General features: G+C 46.0%; 1 protein-coding gene across 4 annotated transcripts in view; it reads left to right on the top strand.

The window, feature by feature from the left end:
- The window catches only part of RNF220 (ring finger protein 220), a 225,314-nt gene that overhangs the window by 166,019 nt on the left and 37,574 nt on the right, over positions 1–21,721 (top strand). For 2 of the 4 annotated variants that reach the window (XM_075710552.1, XM_075710550.1), the window contains 3 exons: positions 1,973–2,015; positions 10,053–10,174; positions 11,206–11,338. In XM_075710552.1, the coding sequence (XP_075566667.1) occupies positions 1,973–2,015; positions 10,053–10,174; positions 11,206–11,338 (298 nt within the window). Of the gene's footprint in view, positions 1–1,752; positions 1,798–1,972; positions 2,016–10,052; positions 10,175–11,205; positions 11,339–21,721 lie in introns of those variants that run through there. The other 2 variants (XM_075710554.1, XM_075710553.1) reach the window with 2 other exon arrangements.

Here is a 21,721-nt window from a genome sequence, read left to right as displayed (position 1 = left end):
ATCCCCAGTGGAAAACTCAACAGCAAATTCTAAGTCATTCACCATACTGCAAAGATAACATTTTGGACTTGGAGGAAGACCACCTTGTGTGGGTCAGCTGGGCCCACAGAATATTTGTGACAGAATAACATGTGGAGTAAGTATAATTGAAAGACTAAAATCCTTGTCCAGGAAAGGCTTGTCTCCCTTCACCTGAGCTCAGCAGTGAGCATGCCTCCTGAAAGACAGCTTAATTAATTAAAAGGGTAAAACCAACAATCAGCAGCTTTGATTTTTTAAGTAAGCACATGTATGACAATACAGCTGCATTTCAGCTTGCAGACAGAGCTGGGATGTATGATGCAGGTCAGCACTGTGCAGAGGTTATCAGCTGGCACCTGAACTTGCTGACTGCCCATCATCTTCTGATAGAGCAAAACATATTGGGGTTTTTTTTGGTTGTTTTCCCTCTGAAGAAGGAGTGGCAGATTGTCAGGTGCCAGAGCGAAGACCCAAAATGTAGGTTTGATTCCAAGAAACAAAGTCTGGGGGGTCTGCAGAGCGGGGAGCAAACAGGATTTGTGCATGTAGGAGCCTGTGCTGCCCAATTTCTAGCCCCCAGCTCTGTCCTACCCTCAGGCTGGTCCACTGGGGCCATCCCCCACCACAGCTGTGGGGCAGACATGGGAAACAAATCCATGAGCCAGGTTTGACTGCCCAGGTTTGCTGAAACGCAGACAGGAAAAGGGGGAAGAGGCTGGAAAGCACAGGGGAGATGGCAGTGCTCCACCTGTAGCGGGGCTGATCCCGCGCCCAAGGCACGGGCCACGTCTTGGGAAGGCCAGGAAGGATTTCAGAGCCCCAAAACTGCAGCCGGTGCCATTGGTGTGGGTCGGGCCGGGGTGCCCAGCCCAGCCCCGGCAGACGCAGCTGGTGTGGGCGCTCAGGCCGTGCTCAGCCCGCGGGAGAGGCGGGAAGGAAGGCCAGGGCTCTGCTCCCCGGGGCCGTGCCTCCCCACGGGCCAGTGCCCGAAGGGGCCGGGCCAGGCAGGGCCCTGGCGGCAGCGCCTGGGGCTCCGTGGTGGGGCTGGGGCTGGGCAGGGGCCGGGGAGGGGCCTCTGGGCCCCCATTGGCCACGTGCCTCTGGCTCCCCTTACGCCTCGGGCCCTGATTGGCCAGGCGCCCTTGGGCCTCAAAGGCCCCCAATCCCTAATTAGGCAAGAAAAGTTGGGGAGCAGTTGTCACTGGTTGCTGATTGGCCAGCACCTCCGGGTTATGGTTGGGCCCAGGGTTCTGATTGGCTAGTACCGTTGGGCCTAAAGGACATCCAATCCCTATTGAGCAAGGAAACCTGGCTTCCAGTTGCCTCTGGGCCCTGATTGGTCACGTGCCTTTGGGTGCCAGTGGCTCCTGATTTCTGATTGGCCAGACCCGCGGGTTCCAATTACTCCTGTTCTCTGATTGGTCAGGTGTCCCTGGGTTCCAGCCGCCCGTGGGCCCTGATTGGCCGGGGCTCGCTGGACCCTGCTGCCGCCTGTCGGTTGCCATGGGAACTTCCTCCTCTCGCGCCTCTCCCCGCCGGTTTCCTGGTGAACTTTCACCCGCTCGGCGGCGGGTCACATGACCGGGGCCAACATGGCGGCGGCCGCTGGGGTCTGATCGGCGGCGCCTGCCGGGCCGCGCCGTATCCGCCCGCATCCCGGGCCGCGCGGGGGGGTCCGTCCCGGGGCCCGCCGCCCCGCTGCCCCGCCGCCCGCCCGCGGCGCCCGCGGCTATGCAGAGCGGCAGGAGGGGGCCCGGCGGCGGGGGCCGGGAAGAGGTGGGTGCGGGGGGGGGGGGGGGGGCAGGCCCGGGGCCGGTGCGTTGTCCCGGTGGTGCGCGGGTTGGGGGGGGCCGGGCCGGGCCTTGTTTACCGGCGGGGGGCGAGTTGTTTACATCCGACGCCCGCGGGCCGGGGGCCCTGACACTTCTCCGCTCTTGTCTCCCCTCTGCAGACCTTCCTGCGGGTGCGAGCGAACCGGCAGACCCGGCTGAACGGTGAGTGCGGTCCCGCGCGGCGCCCCGGGCTGCCCCCGCCCCGCCCGGCCTCCTCCCGCGCCTCCCCCTTCCCGGAAAACTTTCCAGAGTTGGGCTGAGTTGTGTGAAGCCCCCGGCGGGCCGGGAGCTGCGACCTGCCTTGCCTGGGCTTCGACGTGCAGCTGGCGGGGTGCAGGGTGCGCTGGGGTGAAACCCTCCGCGTTCATCCCCGGCTTCCTGGGGGAGGCAGTTCTCACCGCAGGGACCCCACCAGCGAGTTTATAAGTAGGCCCTGAATCCTGTATTTTAAACTACGGGGCCAGGCTGCTGTGCTTTTATGGCTCACATGGCAGAATCTTGCAGTAAACTTTTAAACCAGCAGTCTGAGTGTCTGTGCATCTGACATTGCGTTTTGAGGGGTTTTTTTCTGTCAAGCCCACAGATGCTGGTGTGTTACTTTTATTCTTGTATTTCTGGGTGTTCCTAACAATGGGTAAACAAGGATTTCTAGTGAAAAGTGTCTTGGTGTTTAAAAAACAAATCAGAGGTCACTTTATTTCAGAGAGAGAAAGTCCTATCTCTGTGTTTGTAAATTGGAGAAAAAAGCTGAAAGTAGACCTTTTTTTTTAAGCTTGAGCTGAAGAAGTTGAAACTCTTTTTCCAAAGTTCAGACAAGTGAGAACTTACCATTTCAATAGTAACAATATTCTGTCATCTAATTCTGTATTGTTTATAGCTGCTCTAATATGTACCACTTAGTTAAAATTTGGTTGTTCGGGCTATCAGGAGGCTTGTTAATTTTGAGCTTCCTGCTGTGATAGTTGAAGATAATGCCAGTAACATTGTGCTGATGCAGTTTATTTAGAAGAAGATAGAGATACTTTAACAAAATAGCAAAAGGCTTTAGAGTGTACTGATACCAAAGTAGTTTGCTTGAAGTACTGCCATGTTTAGCATAGTCTTAAGCAAATGGAAGTATTATTAAGTTACTGACCTGACAACTGTGAGTTATACATAACTGAATTCAGAGCTAGCTTAGAGATTTTTAAATATCAACCCCGAGGGCCAAAAACCTGTGAACTCTTGAAAGTCTGTTAAGTCATGCAACAAAGAGATGAGTTGCCTTGCATCAGTTACAGGTAACTGCTGGCAGGTGTGCTCACATCTGTGCTCCTAGGTGAGTGCAGTGAGCTGCCAGCGTTGGCAGGTAGACCCTTTTCCTGACACAGAGACTTCAGATAGCTGAAATGCACTGAGATATTGCTCTGCAGTGACTTGTTTTGTGTGACAGAGGTCTCTGGAGTCAGTGATGTCAAACTGTGTCTTTATCGTTTTTGGATAGTTGGGGCTAAGCTCCCACCTTCCACCTTTTTTCAGGCCAACAATGTGCAGTTACCTTATTTTAAATTAAAAAAAAAAAGTCTGAGCCAGGCTCGTGAGGTTCTTGGTGTTGTGGAGTCCTTCAGTATGAATGAAAGCTCTTGATGACAGCGTGCTCTGCTGAACTGGCTCAGTAGTGCTTTATGCTTTTGACTTTAGCTTAAAGTAGGGCTGCAGGATCTAGGAACTCCTCTTGGGCCCTGTTCTTAGATGTTTTTGTGAACCTGGGCTTATCATGTAAAGGGAGGCTGCTGGTTTTGTACAGTGTTTGCACTGGTTTTGCTGAACCTTTTACTCTTCTTGTATATACCTTTTGGGGTACAGTGAGCAGAACTAACAGCCGTATTCCAAATGAGGACGTTTGGTTAATTTATATAATGCCCTTATAACGCTGGTATCTCCTGTCTGTTCTGTTGTACACCCGAACAGTGGTAGGTCCAGATGTTAGGGAGCTGGATGCAGAAATATTAGCTGAAGTGCTTTGGGTCACAAAGAAGGTCAAACTAGATCAGAACTAGTTCCTCCTGACCTTAGCTTTTTATGACTCTGATTACTACTGTTCCCAGGACATACCTGTAGTAATGCCTGGTTCAGTCCTATGCTGTTAGATTAGTATCCAGCCAGGCTGTTGGAGTTACACTGCTCCTTTCTATGCATGTGACTTTATATTTGTGACCACTGAACTCAGCTTGCTCTCTGGTTTCTTCCTCCACATTTGTTTGTACTAAAATAACTTTGTGGTATTTGTAAGCTTTGCCACATTATTGTTAAAGAGTTTTTTAAGCAGTATTGCTCAGATGGAGAACACTTGAGTGCTTTGGGGGGAAAAAATGCTTATTTGTCTATATCTTGTGTTTTAATGAGCTTCTAATCAATCATGCAACTTTATAGCTTGCTCTTTGAGAATGGTTTCCTTATCCCTGTTAGTTTACATTGACAGAAATTATGTAGGACTTGTCCAAAGACATCTGGCATTTTGTTTCACATTCTTATTGACACACTGAAGAAACTTAGGATGTAGGAAATGCAGCCTATCTGTCAAAGAAAAATCTATTTAATTCGTTTTTATTGTGCTTTAAGTGTACTTTTCAATATTGTTGTAACCAATTTATCTTGGTATCTCTGTCAGGCTTCTTACCAGCTGAGTTCCAGAATCACTTTTGGAAACTCCTCCCATAAAAAGGGTCCCATGGTGTTTGCTCTTCGCCCACATAGTCCTTGACTCAAATCTCAGCTGCCCAGGCTTTTTGTGCACAAGTCCTGTCAGATCTCCTGGATGTGTTCCATCCTGTTGTGGTCACTTGGGAAAGTGCAACAAGAGCTAAAGAAAGAGAAGGTAGGGAGGGAGGTGTCTTCTGTGAGCTGCTGTTGGCCTGGCTGCAGCGTGATTAGGTCCTGATAGTTAAATGGTTCACGGGTACCTGACGGTCCAGAATTTTAATTCTGTTAAGTCAAACCTTTGACTTAAATTGAACTGTAAGTAAGGTGAATGCATTTGCAGGCTGTGGAGCAGGAGATTAATGTTCTGTCTGTTAGACTCTTGGTTGAGTGTTTGTATGTGAACTTCCCTGTCAGCCTCAGTGAGTTAATCTCACACCTCTCACCTGTGCTAAACTCACTTTGCAGAGGTTGTGTCCTTGTGAACCCAGGAATATGAGGTGCTGATTCCTGACGAACCCATGTGATAAAGAAGGCATTTCTTTCATTTGCCTTATTTCCAGTGTTGCCAAACTGGAAACTTTAAGCCACCCTGTAAATTGATGCTTATGGAGTTTAGCAGTGCAGAGCAGGTTAGGTAGTTATTCAAAATTAGAGGCACAAAGTTATGGGTTAGTGTATCAGAACATGGATTCAGCAGGTTAAGTATGTGCCAGCCTCGGAGAATAGTGTCAGATTGAAGGTTGCTGAAAATCATCCGTGTGGAAGTTTGGCCATGCAAATGTGAAATCCCTACTGAGACCCTTCTGTGAATTTGGCCCTTAATGTTTTCTCTCAGGCAGATGAGCAGCAAATTGTACATAAGGTCCGAAACAGATTCATTCTTGACCATCTGTTTCTTGCTTTAGCTTGTTCTTGAGATGGTTTTTTTGTGCTCTGCCATTGCTGCCTTTGTTCCCTTGGATCATGTTCTTGGATAAGTTGATCAGCCACGGAAGCTCTTTGTGATAGGTCTAACCAGTCCTCAAGACTCCTCTGGTAGGTTTGCAGAAAGCAGGGGGTAACTCTTGTGCTTGAATATCTTTGATTCAAATTTAGGGGTATTAGCAAAATTGGCATTCTCAGTAGAGTTGTAAAATAGGTCCTTACAAAGCTCCTTTTGCACCTGCCTGAGAAGCTGTTTCCTGTATTGGTGGTGACCGTAGGCCTGCTTCTCTGGGCAGACCTCCGTGGAGGTGGGCACCGTGCAGTTTGTTGTCGAACCACCACCAGCGTGTCATGTGCTTTTGTGGCTGATGGGTGGGGGAGGAATAAAGCTAGATGATTTTCACTGGAAAGGAGACAAAAATGTTTCCACTTAATTTGATTGGCCTGCCATTGCAGGAGCTGCTAATGATGTCTGCATGGCACTCGGGGGACCACTCAAAACTGGTGGAGGGAATCATAAGAGATATTGCTGGTAACTTAATCATCTCCTTTGCTGCTGCGGTAGAGGTTTGTATAGTGTCCACTGCTAGATGCTGTGTAAGAGCACTTCTGAGGTAATTAGTGCCCTGTCCCGAAGGTGAATTTTTGCTTGGGGAGAGGAGTACCAGTGAAAACTAAAACCCATTAGCTTTTCTCTCAGGAAGTTTTGCTGGGCTAGAGAATAACTTGATCTTTAGGCATTAATAAGGTTTAGCCTTGATGGGGAGAGCCCGTTGTGAGAAAAAAATCCTCGGTCTCTTCCGCCCGTAAGGCAGCAGTGTCTGTGGACAGGGGTGGGCTGGCTCCTTCTCTCCGCACCCGTGGGAAGGCAGGGGCCAGTGTACCCTCAGCAGTAGAGGCTTTGTCAAGTGCAGTTTGGTGGGTCCTCTAGTGCAAGCAGCTTCTCGCCTTGTGTAGTCCCAAAAGACTCCAGATTAGGAAAGGGAAGAGCAGCTCCTTTAGCCAGCACAGCTCCTAAGTTAAGTCAAAGAGCGTAACTGAGACCCTGGCCCTTGCAGAGGGTCCCAATTCTTGCTTACCTCTGTGTGCTGCTTTCTCTTTCATATGCTATGGCCACTTAAACTCCCTGGGTGTCTGAAGGTTTAATGCAACCTGAGGGAGGACATGCACATGCATCAGGAGCAGTGTGTAGGGTAATGTATGTCTGTTAAAAGTGAGGCCTCAAAGGTGCTGGAAGCCCTCTGATGGCCTACTAATAATTACTAATGCTAATAAAAATTAGCGAACTCCTCACCTCCTGGCAGAAGGCTGGAATAATAACTACAGAGTCTTTGTTCAGTCAGAGATAAGAATGGGTCAGCCTTGTGCAAAAAAACTCCTTCCCTGAGCTCCATCCTCTTCTCGCAACCAGTCCTTCACTGGTTGTGTTTTTATCTTCCTGAATTACAGGAGGAAATGGCTTCCCCCCCCCCCGCCCATGCTCCTGTGACAGGAGTGGGGGGGAGAGGGATTAGTGAGCTAATTAGAAATGATCGCATCTATCAACACTAATTAACAATCCTGTGGTCTTACTTGTGTGTTCTTTTGAGCTGCTCCCCTTCGGGACAGTGCCACAATCACCCCCTGCCTTTGGGGCCGCTCCGTCCCTTCTGCGCTGATTGGAAGTGATAGCCGGCTGCGTGTCGTGTCGGGTAGGGACAGCGCAGCTCAGGATGTGCTTTCTAGGCTGCAGCATTCCCTTTTGGTTTCTGCTGTCACCAGGGGCACCCTGGGCCTCTGTGGGCACAACACTGCTGCTGCTAATGACCACAGAATGAAAATGGCAGGGGGATTTGTTTTCAACACCTCTTTATTCCAGTGGCTTTTTCACTTGTGGCACTAGAATTAAAGGGCTGCTTCTTGGCAGAGCTCAATGAGCCAAGATATAGGGGCTGTCTGCTGAGTCTTGCGTGGAGCTGGAGCAGAGTGAGGTTCTGTTCCCAGCTCTGCACTAACATTTTGACAGTAGATCAGGTGCTTGTTCTGGCAAAATGGTCCCAAGAATTTATCAGTGCAAGACCTAAAACGAGTTGTCTTCCTTTTATCACTGTTACAGTGGATGGACTGGAGGATGGCAGTAAAAAAGTTAAAAATACTAATAAACTCCCCAGGCAGACTGACTTAGCCAAATTGATTGGCCACGGGGAGTCCTACCAGAATAATTAAACTGTTCCTTCCCTACATTTCCCTGTTTAAAAGCAGGATGAGGTGAAAGATGTGTCTGTGATCAGGATAGAAAAGGCTTTGTTCCTGTTTTTCTCTGGTCAGATAGGTGTTTGCTAGAGAATGCTCAAGTCATGTAATTCCCACCTCCTCCCCAATTTATGCTGGCTCTGCAGTGCTAGCAAGGCAAGGAAGGAGCATCCTAAACTTACGTGAAAGAGCTGTACTGGAGGATATAGGTATTCACTAAACCAGAACTTCAGAAGTCTCTTGTGCACTGAAGTACAAACCAGAAAGAGCATGGCTTAGCTCTGACTACTTCTGGTAACAGGACTGGATGATGTTGAAAGCGGAGGAGGGATAGCATTTTGGGGTTCAGGAAGGGGAGAAAACCCAGAAGACATGTTGGGAGTTACTGTTTTAATTAAAAGTGGAACATAATTCATCTGGGCACAATGAAATTAGCAATAACACTTCATGATGTTTGCTTCTGTATTGACTGGAAGCCAAATGGTTTACCTTCTGGAGTAGAAGCTGACAGTATAGGTAAAATAACAGATTTAACCAGGCAAAATAAAAGGGAAACTATTAAAATATCCCGCTAGGAATACTGAAGTACCTGAAGTGTGTGGAGAGGCAGGTGGGCTGTGGAGCTGTCAGTGTGGTGTACCCAACACAAGAGAGTGTTGTGGAGCTTCAGCAGACGAAATTTAGGTGACTGATGAAAGTGGTGTGCATTTACTTGACAGTCTCTGTTGTTCAAAGTGCCAGGTCTCAAAAACACTCTCGTTGTGGTCTCCAGGTGTTGTCTCTTATTCTAGGCATGTCATATTTGCAGAAGCCTTTTCATGATGCCAGGAGGGAAGATATGTTTTGGAGGGAGTTTTCCTACAAATCTGCCTCATTCAGTGAGGAAAAGCAATGCCCAGGGAACAATTTGAAGCCTTCTTAATCCAGGAGCATCACAGGGTGTAGGGGATGGTGAATATTCCTAATTCTGGATTGTGGGAAAGTATATCTTAACCCAGAGAGTCCTGAGTCCAGGGAAGCCAACAAGAAAGCCCTGAAAGAGGCCTTTCAGGTCTGTGTTGTGTGTTCAGATGAAACTTTAGTGCATCCACATTACCAAGTGAGTTATAAACCAATGCACTTTAGAAAACAATTGACAGAAGCTTTCCCATACCCCAGTCCTTCTATTCCTGGCATTCCAGCAGCTTTCTCTGACTCGTTGGCTGCAGGGAGCTGTTGATCCCACAGTATTCAGGCATGAAGGCTTTCAGAGCATGCTGCAGTGCTCACAATGTCAGTAACGATTTCTGGTTAATGCAGCTTTTTGGTGGTGTCATCTCTCATTATCACATGGGCTTTCCTTGGGCTTTTCCTTGTCTCTCATTCAGAATTTTGACCTTCCTTATTAATTAAACAGCGACTTTCCTGCAGCCAGTGATTGAGTTATTCAGTAATACCTGCCTAAAGCCATCATAATAAAGAACAGAAGTTCTTTTTAATGCAAATGATTTGCTTCCAGATGTTTTGATCACATTAAACGATGGCTCAAATTAACCAGAGATTGGATTAAGCAACAGGCTACCTTGGCTGCTTTTTCTAATCATCCTGATTCCTAACATGTTTGTTTCCCAGAGCGTGCCCTCAAGAAGGCAGTGTAGCCCCCAGTTTTCCTCTACATGAAAATAGTGAAATAAAAATAACAGCACCAGAAGCTATCTAGCATAGGTGCTGCGTTTTTCACAACAAAGATCTTTCCTCTCTGTAAATGTTGCCTGCTACTAAGATGCTGCTCTGACTTGTTTGTGATTTTGTGGGAAGGAATTGTTCAGGGTGTACAGGAGACTCTGTGGTCCTGGAAGTGACTGTTGTATACCTTGTCCAAGGCTTTTCGGGTGCTACATCATCCTTCTATGGACTAAGCAATTTCTTGTATAGCGAATAGATGTGTTAGTGGGTGGGTCTCGGACTTAGAAGGCAAAATCCAGAACAGGATTCAGTGGCTTGATCACTCAACTTTGAAAATAATTTCAGGCTCCAAGAGAAAGTTTTTAACTGTTTGAATAACTTACCTGGGGATGTGCAGCAGATATTCCCTCTCCTAGTTATTAAATTGTGAGTAGTTGCCTGTCTGAATTCAGGCTGTACTCAGCCACAGGTTACAAGTTTAATCTGGAACGTGCTAAGTAACAGTCTCTATACTGTTTATGGAGATCAGAATAGGGAGTTGCAACGGGATTTTCTGGTGTGAAATCTTTCTGCCAAGGGTTTACTATTTGGACTGAACAAATAGAGAGAAGAGTGGATCTACAAACTTGACACGTCTTCCTTTTTTGTTTTTTGTTTTGTTTTGTTTTGTCTTCTTTCCCTGGTTTCTCCATGCAGCTCGGATTGGAAAAATGAAACGGAGGAAGCAAGACGAAGGGCAGGTATGTCCCCTCTGCAGCCGACCTCTGTCAGGATCCGAGGAGGAGATGAGTAGGCATGTGGAACAATGCCTTGCAAAGGTAGAGGCGCAGCAGGATCACCAGTTGCCATTCCCTTCTCCCTACTCCCAGCTTTGTCTGCAATTGACCTAACGTGGGGCAAAAACTAACATTGCTGAGCTTGCAGGCAGTGCTAACTATGTCTCCCTGAGATCTGTAGTCACTTCTCTTTGTCTTGGAAGATGGATTCTTCTGGATTTTTCTCCTGTGTTGCATTAGTAACTTTTTTACTTCATGCACCCTTTTCGCTGTTACTGAAGTCTAAGTTTGTAGACTGTAAAGGTAGAGCTATTGAAGTTTATGAAGCCTTTCGCAGGACTTCATGCTTCCTGTGTAGCACAGCAAGAAGAGTTCTTTCTGATCTCTGCCTTTGACAACATTAGAATTATTTTTTGTTGGGTTCTTTTGTTATCAGACTGGCATTTGTAAACGTTGCATGACCATCTTACTCCAGGAAGTGCATTTGAGCAGAACCGTTCTCTTGCTCTCTTCATCCTAGAGACAGCAAGGAAGAAGGAGGAACAAGCCCTAGGGGAGGGAGTTGTCTCATAGGGCTTTCTGTGCTTGTTTCTCAGGAAAAGCCCACAAGAGATGATAAGAAATTAATTCTTGTTGCCTCAAGAGGTGCATGGTGTAAAGAGAGGTACCTTTTGATCAGTGTGGCCCAAAAAATACACTCTAGGAGAACATTCCTGTTGGGGGTCAAAGGAATCTCTGGTTTACATGATAGGGGAATTGTGCATGCAAGGCAGGGGAATGCATGTTGAAATGCACACCAGCGTTGTTGTAGGAACCAGAGCTTAAATTTCCATATGTAAAAATAATGAACCTTGCAACTTGTTTTGATGTTAAGGTTGTCAAGTTCTTCCAGCACCCATTTACTTCTAGATTTAGGTCACTGGGAATGGGGGCGGGAGTAGATGCTGCTGTCTGCTCTATACTAGCTGTCCTGGGAACAGTCCAGCTTTTCTTCTCTGTCCCACCCTGAGTTATTAACCCCAAAGAGCTATTTCATGCATCTCAACGCTCTGCCCCTGCTTTACCCTGTGCAGAGAGAAGGTTCATGCATGACTGAGGATGACTCTGTGGACATCGAGAACGAGAACGGCAACCGCTTTGAAGAGTACGAATGGTGCGGGCAGAAGAGGATACGGGCTACTACTCTCCTGGAGGGAGGATTTCGAGGTGCGCCAGTGTTTTGGGGACCCTTGTAAATCGTTCTGCTGTGGAAGTTGATCATTGTCTCTCTTTAAAGGGAGGGACGTAGAGATTTGCCTTTCACAAAGGGCAGGACCTTCAGCCTTTGCCAGAATGTAAAGTGATTTCAGCTTTCTGCCTCTCTTGAACGATGAGAGTCAAAATTTGTACAAATCTTGAACAAAAGCGTGGCATTATTTCTTGCTCAAGAAATGTGGCTGAAGAGGGAATGAGTAGGAATGGGTCGAATGGGGAGATCATTTGAGGAAAATAGCTTTTTATATGTTACACATAGTAAGAAATATGTGGAAATATGTGAAGAGAGGGAAATAGAAATGAAATTGTAAAAATTCCCAGCCTGGAGTGACGAAAGCTGGTGTATCAGCCTCTGGTGATGTATTGAAGGTGACAGCTAAGTCGCTTTAGCACCTGCATAAAATATTAAAGGGCCAGTTGTGCATTTATCACTCCATCCCTTTTAAGGTTGATAAATGAGAATCCAGGAACCTGCTCTGCACCTTCAGCACTGAAAGCCCTTAGGGCTCCCAGACAAACACATTTTATTTTTCCTCCTTCTTTTGCTCCTTCCCCAGTGACGGGGAAATCAGTTACTGAGGAGAGAGTGAGTTATGGCAAAATTTGACCTCTCCTGAGCTTTATTGGTGAATGTAATTTTAGCTAGAAACCTGGCCCCTTTCTTACACTCAGCCCTTTGGCCTCGAATAGGAGGATTTACTAAACTGTTCATTGGCATGAACCTCTGGCATGAAGGAGAGTCTCTTGCAAGCAATCCACATGGCGCATGCCTAATGAGAGGAGGAATGCTGGCTCCCTCCATTCAATAAAGAAGGTGGGATGAGATCTCTGCCTGTATCGGCTTGGATTTTAATTTAAAATATCTCAAGGGGAAAGGCTACTACGTAAGAGAGTCAGACTTAAAAGCCAGCAGTGTGCTCACTGACAGCCTGGCGCTCCTGATCTGCTCTTACCTTCCTCTGAAATTAAATTGTAGCTGAGTTGTAGCAGAGCAGATGATCAGGAGCACAGAGGTGAAGGAGTAGCTTTTTTGGGTTTTAAAGGCTATCCACTGAAGCTCACACTGTTGCCTCCTGTGTCGGTAGCCTTACCTACCTTAACATTTTTTGTGCCCGCATGGAGAGTTGAGTCTGTACATGAGTCCAGGTAGAGGACTGATGAGACCATGCAGGGCCTTAGACTATGTTTATGTAGTATAGTTACTACAATCCGTAGCAGGGAAGCATGGTATGTCTGTGGGCCTCTATTGTTGTCACTGCTAGTCCTGGTTAGAAAAAGCTACTCGGTTCATTTCTGCCCTTTTTTGTGTATGCGTAGTTTCTTCCTTCACGCCCACCAAACACCTGAGTTTGAGGAGAGCACCATCATCCGCTTCCTTTGGTGTGGACATTGTGCTGTCCTCACCTGGTTAACATTCCTGGTTGTTTTTGAGTTAAGTCACGGAAGTGTGGTCTGAACCTTTCATACTGCTTTAGTCATGTGGATGTGGAGACCCTCTTTCAAATGAGGCTTCAGGTGGACAAGATGTGTGTAATTGATGTGATTAGGCTGTGTAAATGCAAAGTACTTGCTCCTTGTTGCATTTTCTTCCTTATCTTAAGGAATTCTCAAATGTGTTAGTTTGTGTTTATATAAATCAGCTGCTTTCCTCCACCAGAGGTGAGACAGATCCTAGAAACAATCAGGGCTGTAACCTCTGCTAGATGGCTGTACACGCATGGACAGATGCTTCTGTATGTCATACTTAGAAATAGCCTTGCTTCTGTCAGGAAGTATGGGGTCCGTCTCTTTTTTCCTTTTTGAGACCTTCATGACACATTCAAGAGCATTTAGTTACATGAACGGATCCAGCAAAGGATCAGAAGACTAGGAGAAGAGTAGAGCACAACTAGATGCAATTCTAAAACCCTCCATAATTACCCTGATGGGAAGGCTTTTGGATTAGACTCCTTCCCTTTGTGTTGCTGGATGAAAGATGTCTGTAGATCAGCTCGCAAGTACAGGAACCTTCCTGTAGCTTTTGTGGTGAGGAGCATTCTCTCTGTGCAGCTTTTGGTGGCAGAGCCACTGCTGAAGAAATGCTTCCGCCTGAGCAGCTGGCAGGTCCCTAGCACATGCGTTTCTCGCTGCCCTTCCTCCTCTGGAGCACACCTCTGCTGGCAGCTGGATTCAACAGCTGCCGTACTCCTCTAGAGAGGTGTGTTCTTCCCTAAATGGGGGAACTTTTTGCCACCAACTTTCTACCTAGTATTTTGGGATGAGCAGATAATACCTGCAGGGTACCTACCTACTCTGTGCAAGAAGTTTCTGAAAAATTTAGGAAGCCAAAGCAAAGCTGGAATGATCTCCCGTAGCTGGCTGATTGTATTTCTTTTTAAGCAAGTTACACATTTTTCATGCTCCCTTTTGTGGTTCTCATATTGTCTTTGGCTGCTGGCATTCAGAGGTCTCCATAAGTCAGGCCTGCTTTGTGCACTCTCAGGTAACCTTAAGGTCTTTTTCCTTTCACTGCCAGTGTTGGCTCTTGCCTTGTTTTAAGGACAGAATTCTTAATTTGGAGCCCTGAAGCACAGCACGTTTTGGAGATGCTTTCCAATGCTTAAAACTGCTTTGTGTGGAGTTGGCAAGGCCCTCGTTAACCCCCGTCACCCGAGGCTTTGTGTTTGGCTCTGTTCCCTTTGCTGAGAAGTAGCAGTGATGTGGAAATCGAAGGCCTTTTATAATGCCAGACAGCCTTTGCCGGGCTACAGGGATGTCACCAGTGTCTAAAGAGATGACATGGGGAAATACATAAAACTGGAGGGGAAAATAGATGTCCGTGTGTCTCATTAATTTTGGTTTTAATGGTGTGTTGCTTTGAGATGTCACAGCTGGGCAAAGGGGAAGCAGGACACTGTGGCCAGCGTGTATTGCATGAGTCAGACCATTGGGCAGCATTATAAAAGTGACTCAAACTTAACACGGGTCCTGGCTGCTTCTTTTTATAATTTTTGGTTAATGGGCAAAGTTCATATCACTCTCAAGGTGAGAAAAACTCTTGGCTAATTACAGGTGGGGGAAGGTTGGGAGATTCTGGGGTTTTTCTTCTTGAAAACAGAAAAGTCAAGGAAACGAACAGCCCTGCTCAGGTTTTCTGGAAAGTGGTCTAATACTTGGGAGTGATCACAGGCTGAAACTCTCACTTGTGTGGTTCCTAGGATGAAGCTTTCTTGCTTCCAAAGGGGTTGCAAAGAAAACTTGCTCTTCTCACCTGAGGGGCTATCTTAAAAGGTGAAAATCCTTTGTCTTCTGTGTTGGTGTTGCAGCTGCAAATCCCCAGTCGGGTCTAGTGCAGCAGAGCCAAAACACACCTTGCCTGCCACGGCTTGGCATACTTGAGGCAGCAGGTGGAAAGAACAGGAGATGGCAGCAAGTAGGAATATGATGTAACTGAGAAGTGCTGGGATCAGTATGTTGTCTCTTAAGCTGTTGGGTTTGGTGAAGGCATTCAGTCAGGAAATGTTTCGTACTTCTAGCTGTCCCCCTGGCTTCTTAAAGCATCATTTGCTATCGCTTAATTTGCTTACACAAAACTGCAGGATGTAAATTAAGATTATGAGCAATTATACAGGATTTGGAACTAGCAGAGGTCCTGCTTGAAGTATGGGTTTGTAGCAGGAGAGTTCTTGCTTCTGTTTGAGATAGGTACAGAAGGCTACCAGCATTAAATACGAAGCGCTGTTTAAATCAAGCTTGTGCTTCAAAGTGAAAAGCTGTACAGATGTAATAATCAAATATTTCCCTATCTTAGAACAGTGTCGCAAGACTAAAATTTCTCTTGAAATACCTGAACGTTCAGTAACCATCTATCCCCACGTCTCTGGATGATCCTTTTCCAAAGCTCTTTGTTGCAGGGGATTATTTCATGCCATCTTTGTCTAATGAGTTTCTGTGTTTAGGAAGCCAAGAAGGCTTCGCAAGTGAAAGCATCAAGTGGCTCCCTCTCTGTGTTTTTTTTTTAACGCTCAACATTTGTAGCAATTCTTCTGTTCCCTCTCCAGAATGGATGCACGTTACCCTCAGTGTTTACACTGTAAGGTTATCCCTTTAAAGAATTCCTGAGGGAAGTTCAAAAGGGTTTTTTTTCTTTGAAAGGTTCAGTGTCTCTTTTTGTGTGTATGTCTCTTACTTGAAAGAAGGAAAAGGGAGGGGGGGAGTGGAAAAAAAGTGCTTTATCTGAAAAGAATCACATCAGCTTCGCACTGATAGAAGCCGCTGTCATCTCTTAAACGGCTTAGCACAGTCAAAAGGCAAGAGGACTTAAAACAGTGTCTTACACAGGGATCGATGGGTGGAACACATAACTCGTAACTGGGGAAAAAAAAAAAAAGCAGGACGGGGCGGGGGGAGAGCTAACGGTAATGATTGCATTGAGGGAAGCTTGAGGGAGGCTTGTTCTTTTTAACACAGCTTCAAAGGTGTCTGGACCGGTGCCTAAGCAAACTGTCCTGTGAAGTTGCTGCCTCTGTAGGTCTAGGGAAGGAGGGGGGATGCTTGCACCCTTCTGTTTCTTAGCAGATGGGACAAAGATTAGTAAATGCCAGGTTAGCGGCTCCCTTCTGCTGCTTCACATTTGAGGAGAGGTTTTTGTCACTTGGTCTCTTGCCGTCCGTTCTGGGAAGGTGGCCTGTCCAGGAGAGGGGAAGGAGGCGAGCGGCGGATGGGGTGGTTGGGGAGATGGGGTGGGGGGACGGGATGTCACTTTATCGATCGCACCTCAGTCAGGAGAGCTGCAGGCGCAGTGCTCTGAGCACGAGCGGCAGCGTGCTTAATGTGATTGAAAGGCAGTTAAAATGGCGGTGACCTTTTCAGGGGGAATTAGATTGCCTGCCAAGAGTGGTTAGAGGGAGTGATAACGCCAGCTTGAGGAAGCTGTCCAGTCTGCTTCAAAGGGAGAGAGACAGAGACAGGGAAAGCAAGCTAGCAGCAAGTACCATTTAAAGCACGAACTGTGCAGTCTGATAGAACAGAGATTGCTGTCCTCTTCAGATATGAAAGAATTGAAGAATTGTAGCTAAGTTCTTTCCACCCGCCCCGTCCTCATCTTCTCCCCTCCAGCTCCCCCACCAAAAAGCCTTCCTCCGGGCACAGTAGCAAGCTAGTCACCACTGCTCTTCTGGGTTTCTTTTCCTTCAGCAGATCAGTTGCATCAAAAATAACATGGAAGAGAGAAAGACTTTGAAAATGTGAAAATGGTAAGTAGGGCATTTTCAGGGAAGGATACTTTCTAAGAAAGATCAACGTGACAAGGATCTTTCTGATAGATTGCGATACTCTTGAAGAAGGAGAAACACACAGGGATTACTTAACTTTGAAGTTTCTCTTTATTTCTCCATGCTGCCTTCCTCCCAAGCTAGCAAAGGGCTTGTATCTGTTTGTTAATGTCTTATCAAGGGAAAACAATAGCACAACTTAGCATATGCATAGAGGGAATTGGTAAAGCCTTATAAGCTGTAATAAACTACAGTTATCCTTGGGTGCCCATTTGCATTGGATCTCATGTCATGTACAATTAGGGCAGCTTCCTGGAAAGTGGGACTATATTAAAATGTCTAAAAGTTTCCAGCAGATGGCTGCAGTCCCACTGTCAGCTTTCTATCTCTGCAGAATCAAGATGTGCTTCAGTTTGAGCAGCAAATGTTACAGGCCAGCCTTTGTCCAGCATGGGTTAGTTGTCCAAGAAAGAGCACTGGGGCAGTAGCTATATGGTCCTCCAGTTTGTTCTCCTTCTAAATACATGTAACATTAGAAGCGTGGTCTCAAGTGTGAGGTCCTGCCCTCAAAATCTAAGTAGATGCTTTTCAATTCTCCTGCCTCAGCAGCAGGTGTTTGCAAACAGAGTGACTTTGCCTGTGTCTGGTAACTGCCTGGCAGAAAGCTCCAAATAGAGGAGGAAAACTCAGTTGCACTTCTCAGTGCAATTTCATGAACATCAAACTCAACAACAAAACTCCACAAAATCTGTTTGACACGTGGAAACTGAAGCATGGAGAAGCATCTTCTCTAATGTTATAAAGACAGTAGCAAAGCTGGCGACAGAGCAAGACTTTTAAGTCTTGCTCTAGAATCTCACCTAGTAGCCGGCTGTGCCCTCTTTTTCAGATAAAATATGAGGCATGCAGGAAAACTTCAGGAGGCAAGGAGACTTTCCATTTTTCCACATGCCAGGAGGTTCAGGCTGCATTTAAGATCATACTAGTAAGAGGGTATAAACTGATCTACTCAAATTCAGCAAAAGAATTTGAGCTGAGCAGTAAAAGTGTGATTTCTCCTAAGAGACTGTGTGGGAAATAGATGTTGCTGGCATATTTAGGCCTTTTGGAAGAATGGTCTTGTAACTAGAATCATCTTCCCCACTTCTGTGTAGATGAGTCAGAATTCATTCATTTTACCCTGGCAGGCTAAAGCAGACTTCAGCTTGGATGCAGGAGCACTCTGTGGTAAGAGTATAGGGAGTCTTTGCCATAATGAAATTCTTAATCTTCCTCCCGCTTAGCAAGAGCTCAGTTCAGTGCCTTTCTCTGTCACGCTTCCAGTGTCAGCATCTCTCATTGCTTAGTCTCTAAGGTGAATGCATCTGTACATCTGAGCATCCTTCCCAGCCTTTCAGTCTTGGTATTTTAGCCTTCCTATATTGGGTTTGCTACATTCTGCTGGTCACTTCTTCCTGCTGTAAGGTTCCAAGTGGGTGAGATGTATAAATTTCATGTTTCTGAAGTGCTTATTCTATGCCTTATCCCCCCTTTAGAGGACTGCTCAGTCCCAGAGCACTCATATGCCTTACTTCAGCCCTTGTGTAAAATGGTGGTAATCCTGGTAATCCCTCTGTTGCTGAAGGATGGTACTTTGTACTTGTCTGATGGAGTAGCCCAAGCACTCCTTAATGTTTGCACCTCTCTCCTTTGAGAGCAAGTACTTGTCCATAAGGTAATGCTTGAGCTAAAAATGCTAAGATATGTTTACATAGTGTTATATACAATAATCAGATGGGCTCTATGTGACTATTTCTCCATCGTTTGTATTCACGTATAGAATTAGAGGGATTCTGTGGCTAATACATGTCTCTTGGGTATTGTACTGAATATTAATATCAGAAGTTGACTTTAGTGAGCAGGACAAACAGATAAGAATAGTATGTGATTTAAAGAAAAATTAGAATTCCTGCCTTACGTATAAAAGCCACCATGACCCACCATGTAATTGATGCTTGATATCATGTATGTTTAAAGTTCATATAATGCTTCAAGGAACAGTGGTTTTTTTTTTTTCATTTTGGAACACAAAGTAATCAATGGGACTCGGCAAAGTAAAAATCACTTTAACTGAAAAAAAGAAATTGGTGCTTACAGCTGTTAAAAGTCATGATTGTTGGTAGTACATTTTTAAGTTGAACACATGCAAAAATGTAAGAACCTAATTTTTATGCTCAAACTGCCAGAACGCATTAGCTGAAAGGAGCACAATCAACTAAACCTTGCTGTTTGATTTACATAACATCAACAGCTACTCTTAACCGGGAAAAGATTTTCTGTGGGAAGAAGGGGAATTCTCTGTATTTGACAGTATTATGTATCATACTTGGAGGAGGAGAGGGGATGTCTGTCACCCAGCAACAGAGGAAGAAGGAAAAAAATTAATTAAAAAGAAAACTGAAAATGCAGCTGTAACTGTGAAAATTGGCAGGGGGAGTAAGGGAGCAGGTAGAGCACCTGAAACTACTCAATTTTTTGAAATTGACTGGGTTTCAAGTTGACAGCATCCCTTTAAACTTCAATTTTCCTGAATCTCAGACACGTAGCATAAGATCTTCCAGTCCCATCTGCTGCACTTGCTTAGCTACTCTCTGCAATCCATTTTTCTAGTAGTCTGTCTGCTTTGGTTTTGAAAGTCACAGGCTTTAAGACAGTCATTTGATAATTTTTTTTTTTTTCCCCCTGAAGTGTCTGCAGTTTTGCTAGAACTGCAACCTACTTCTTGGACACTCAGGTCAAACTTCAGCCTTAAGCACCCAATAGTTGATTGACGTGATTTTAATAGCATTTTAGAATACAGTTGTTAAGTCAGGGGCAGTGAGATTTTTCTAAAGGAAAAAGGGAGCATGGGTCTCAATGGCTCTAAACAGCTCCTGTCTCCGCATGTCGTCTCTTCCACTCGGCGGTGAAACGCATTATCGAGTAGTGCCCGGAAAGTGGCTAACTGCGTTTGACACACGCCAACTCCCTGCCTCCACACTGGATAATTGCATTGTCAACTGTTCAGCAAAGTGGCAGGTGACACTGCAGCTGGATTGATTGTCCTAGTATGGAGGCTCCCAAGACTGTCAGCCACCCAATCGATAGAGTTTACACAAGACACCGTCACTGCATCTGTAACTAATTTCAGTTTGAACCTCGTAAGATGTGGCTGTCCCTGTTTCCTGGCCTCTCTTCTTCTTTGCTTGCATCTTCTCCCTGGATGAGGAAGTTGCTTCCTGCTGAAAGCCCAGCTTTATTTCTTGTTTTGGAGCTGGAAGTGAAGAAATCAATGGTGTGTTTTGTGGTTTCAGAGTTGAGGGCATTACAGCACATGGCTAACTAGCAGCTCCAGTTTTGCAATCAATAGGCTGATCAATTGATTAAATTAGCACTGATTTTTCTTTCTTCTTTCCAGCCTAGAAAAGAATTAGTTTGGGGGAAGAACATATGGGTTTGGCCCGTGAAATTTAGCCCTTGGTTTTCCAGTCCTTGGCTGTCTTTCCACTACAAATACAATCTCTGTGCTCATCATTATTTAAAGCAAACTGCATTGAGCCCCACCACTGGCAGCGGCCCACTGTAAGCCAGGGTGTCACTTTCAGCTGTTCACCAGCCTTGCTGCTTCATGCTCGGCTGCCTTAGAAAAGTCATCTTCCAAGCTCTGCTGTGCTGCTTTATTATTGGCAAAGTTGCGACATTCCTGTGATCCCTGTCAGTGGTGCTTATTGATCCAGTGATGTGAATCTGCTTAGTGATTCAAGATTACTTTAATTCTCCCTGTTCCTTTTTTTGTTTGTTTCCACCCTCTCCCCAGGGGGACAAAAGCTTTCAGATCCACCTTTCCCTGACTGTGGAAAACGAGCCGTAGCTGCAAAGACTGTGGCTGTTGCTGCTGCTTTTGTACTTCAGCTCTGGGTTTTGAAGAGCAGCCTTTGAGATAGACATGAGACTGTTCTCACCTTAGTCCATCATGCCAGCGTGAGACTGTAGGAGGCAGCCACGCCTGAATGGCCACACCAGATCAGACCCTTGGTCCAAGTGTGTTTACTCCTCTGCAGCCACAATCCGCACCTGATGGGTTACAGAGGGGTGTAAAAGAAATCTCTGGAATGCTCCTCGGCGCTGTGAGGGGTGGGGAAGTCTCTTCCCTGAGCCTCGCAGCAGCTGGCTCTTATCCTGTACAGCGGAGCTTGCCTGCCCTTTGTTCAGCATGCTGCTGCGAAATGATGTTAATGGTCATAAAATTATACGGCCCTTTCTTTAAAGGCAGCTGTTCCTCTGATCTGTTAGCAAAGATCACTGTAAGCCTCTGAGATGCTGGTAAGCAGTCAGGTCTCTGGCAGCCCATTTGTGCCTCTGTGGGAGCTAATAGACAGCATCAGATGGATGCATCTGCTCTTTCAGGTGTACGCTGTAACTACACAGTTGGGTGTCAGTTTTCCAGGTAAATCACTATTTTGCTTGAAATGGATCTGGCTCCAGAGAAATGAAACCAACCTTTGTCCTGCAAACAGCTTTTCATGGCCTCTGAATGTCATTTTTCCTGCAACACACTGGGAAAGTCACCAGAAGAACTACTCTGTCCCTGTTTGTGCAAGGAAAAAATGGGGGAACAATTTTAGTGTCCAAAAATATGGCTGAGGAAGTGTTACGGATCTGCAGAAAGACTGCTGTTCAGGATGGCCTCATGTCTGCCTTCCTCTTGTTTTCAAGAATCTCTAATGGCTTTCTCTTTCTTCCTAAATGCCTTTTAAAACAAAACGGTATCCATGCCACCTTGTCCTCTTAGTACTAGTTTGGGATACTTCAGCAGCTGATGAAATAAACCCACTTTAGAGTCATTCTCAGGAAGTGTGTGTGAGGCCTGGCCGTGTGTGTGCATAAACTACTTTTATTGCCTTCATTGTTTTTACTCTCCCAGAAGCCAACGAGTGACATTTTGTTAAGAAAATAGAGTGAACATGCTGGAAAGGGAGGTTGTGTAGAAGGGGGTTACTGCAAGGAGTGTAATTAGCAAAGGCTACAGTTCTGGAGATTTACGGGAGGCTTTTTTTCTTCTTTC

This window comes from Pelecanus crispus, chromosome 5, assembly GCF_030463565.1.
Source record: "Pelecanus crispus isolate bPelCri1 chromosome 5, bPelCri1.pri, whole genome shotgun sequence".
Taxonomy (NCBI): Eukaryota; Metazoa; Chordata; class Aves; order Pelecaniformes; family Pelecanidae; genus Pelecanus; species Pelecanus crispus.
This window is presented reverse-complemented; position numbering and strand designations above follow the sequence as displayed.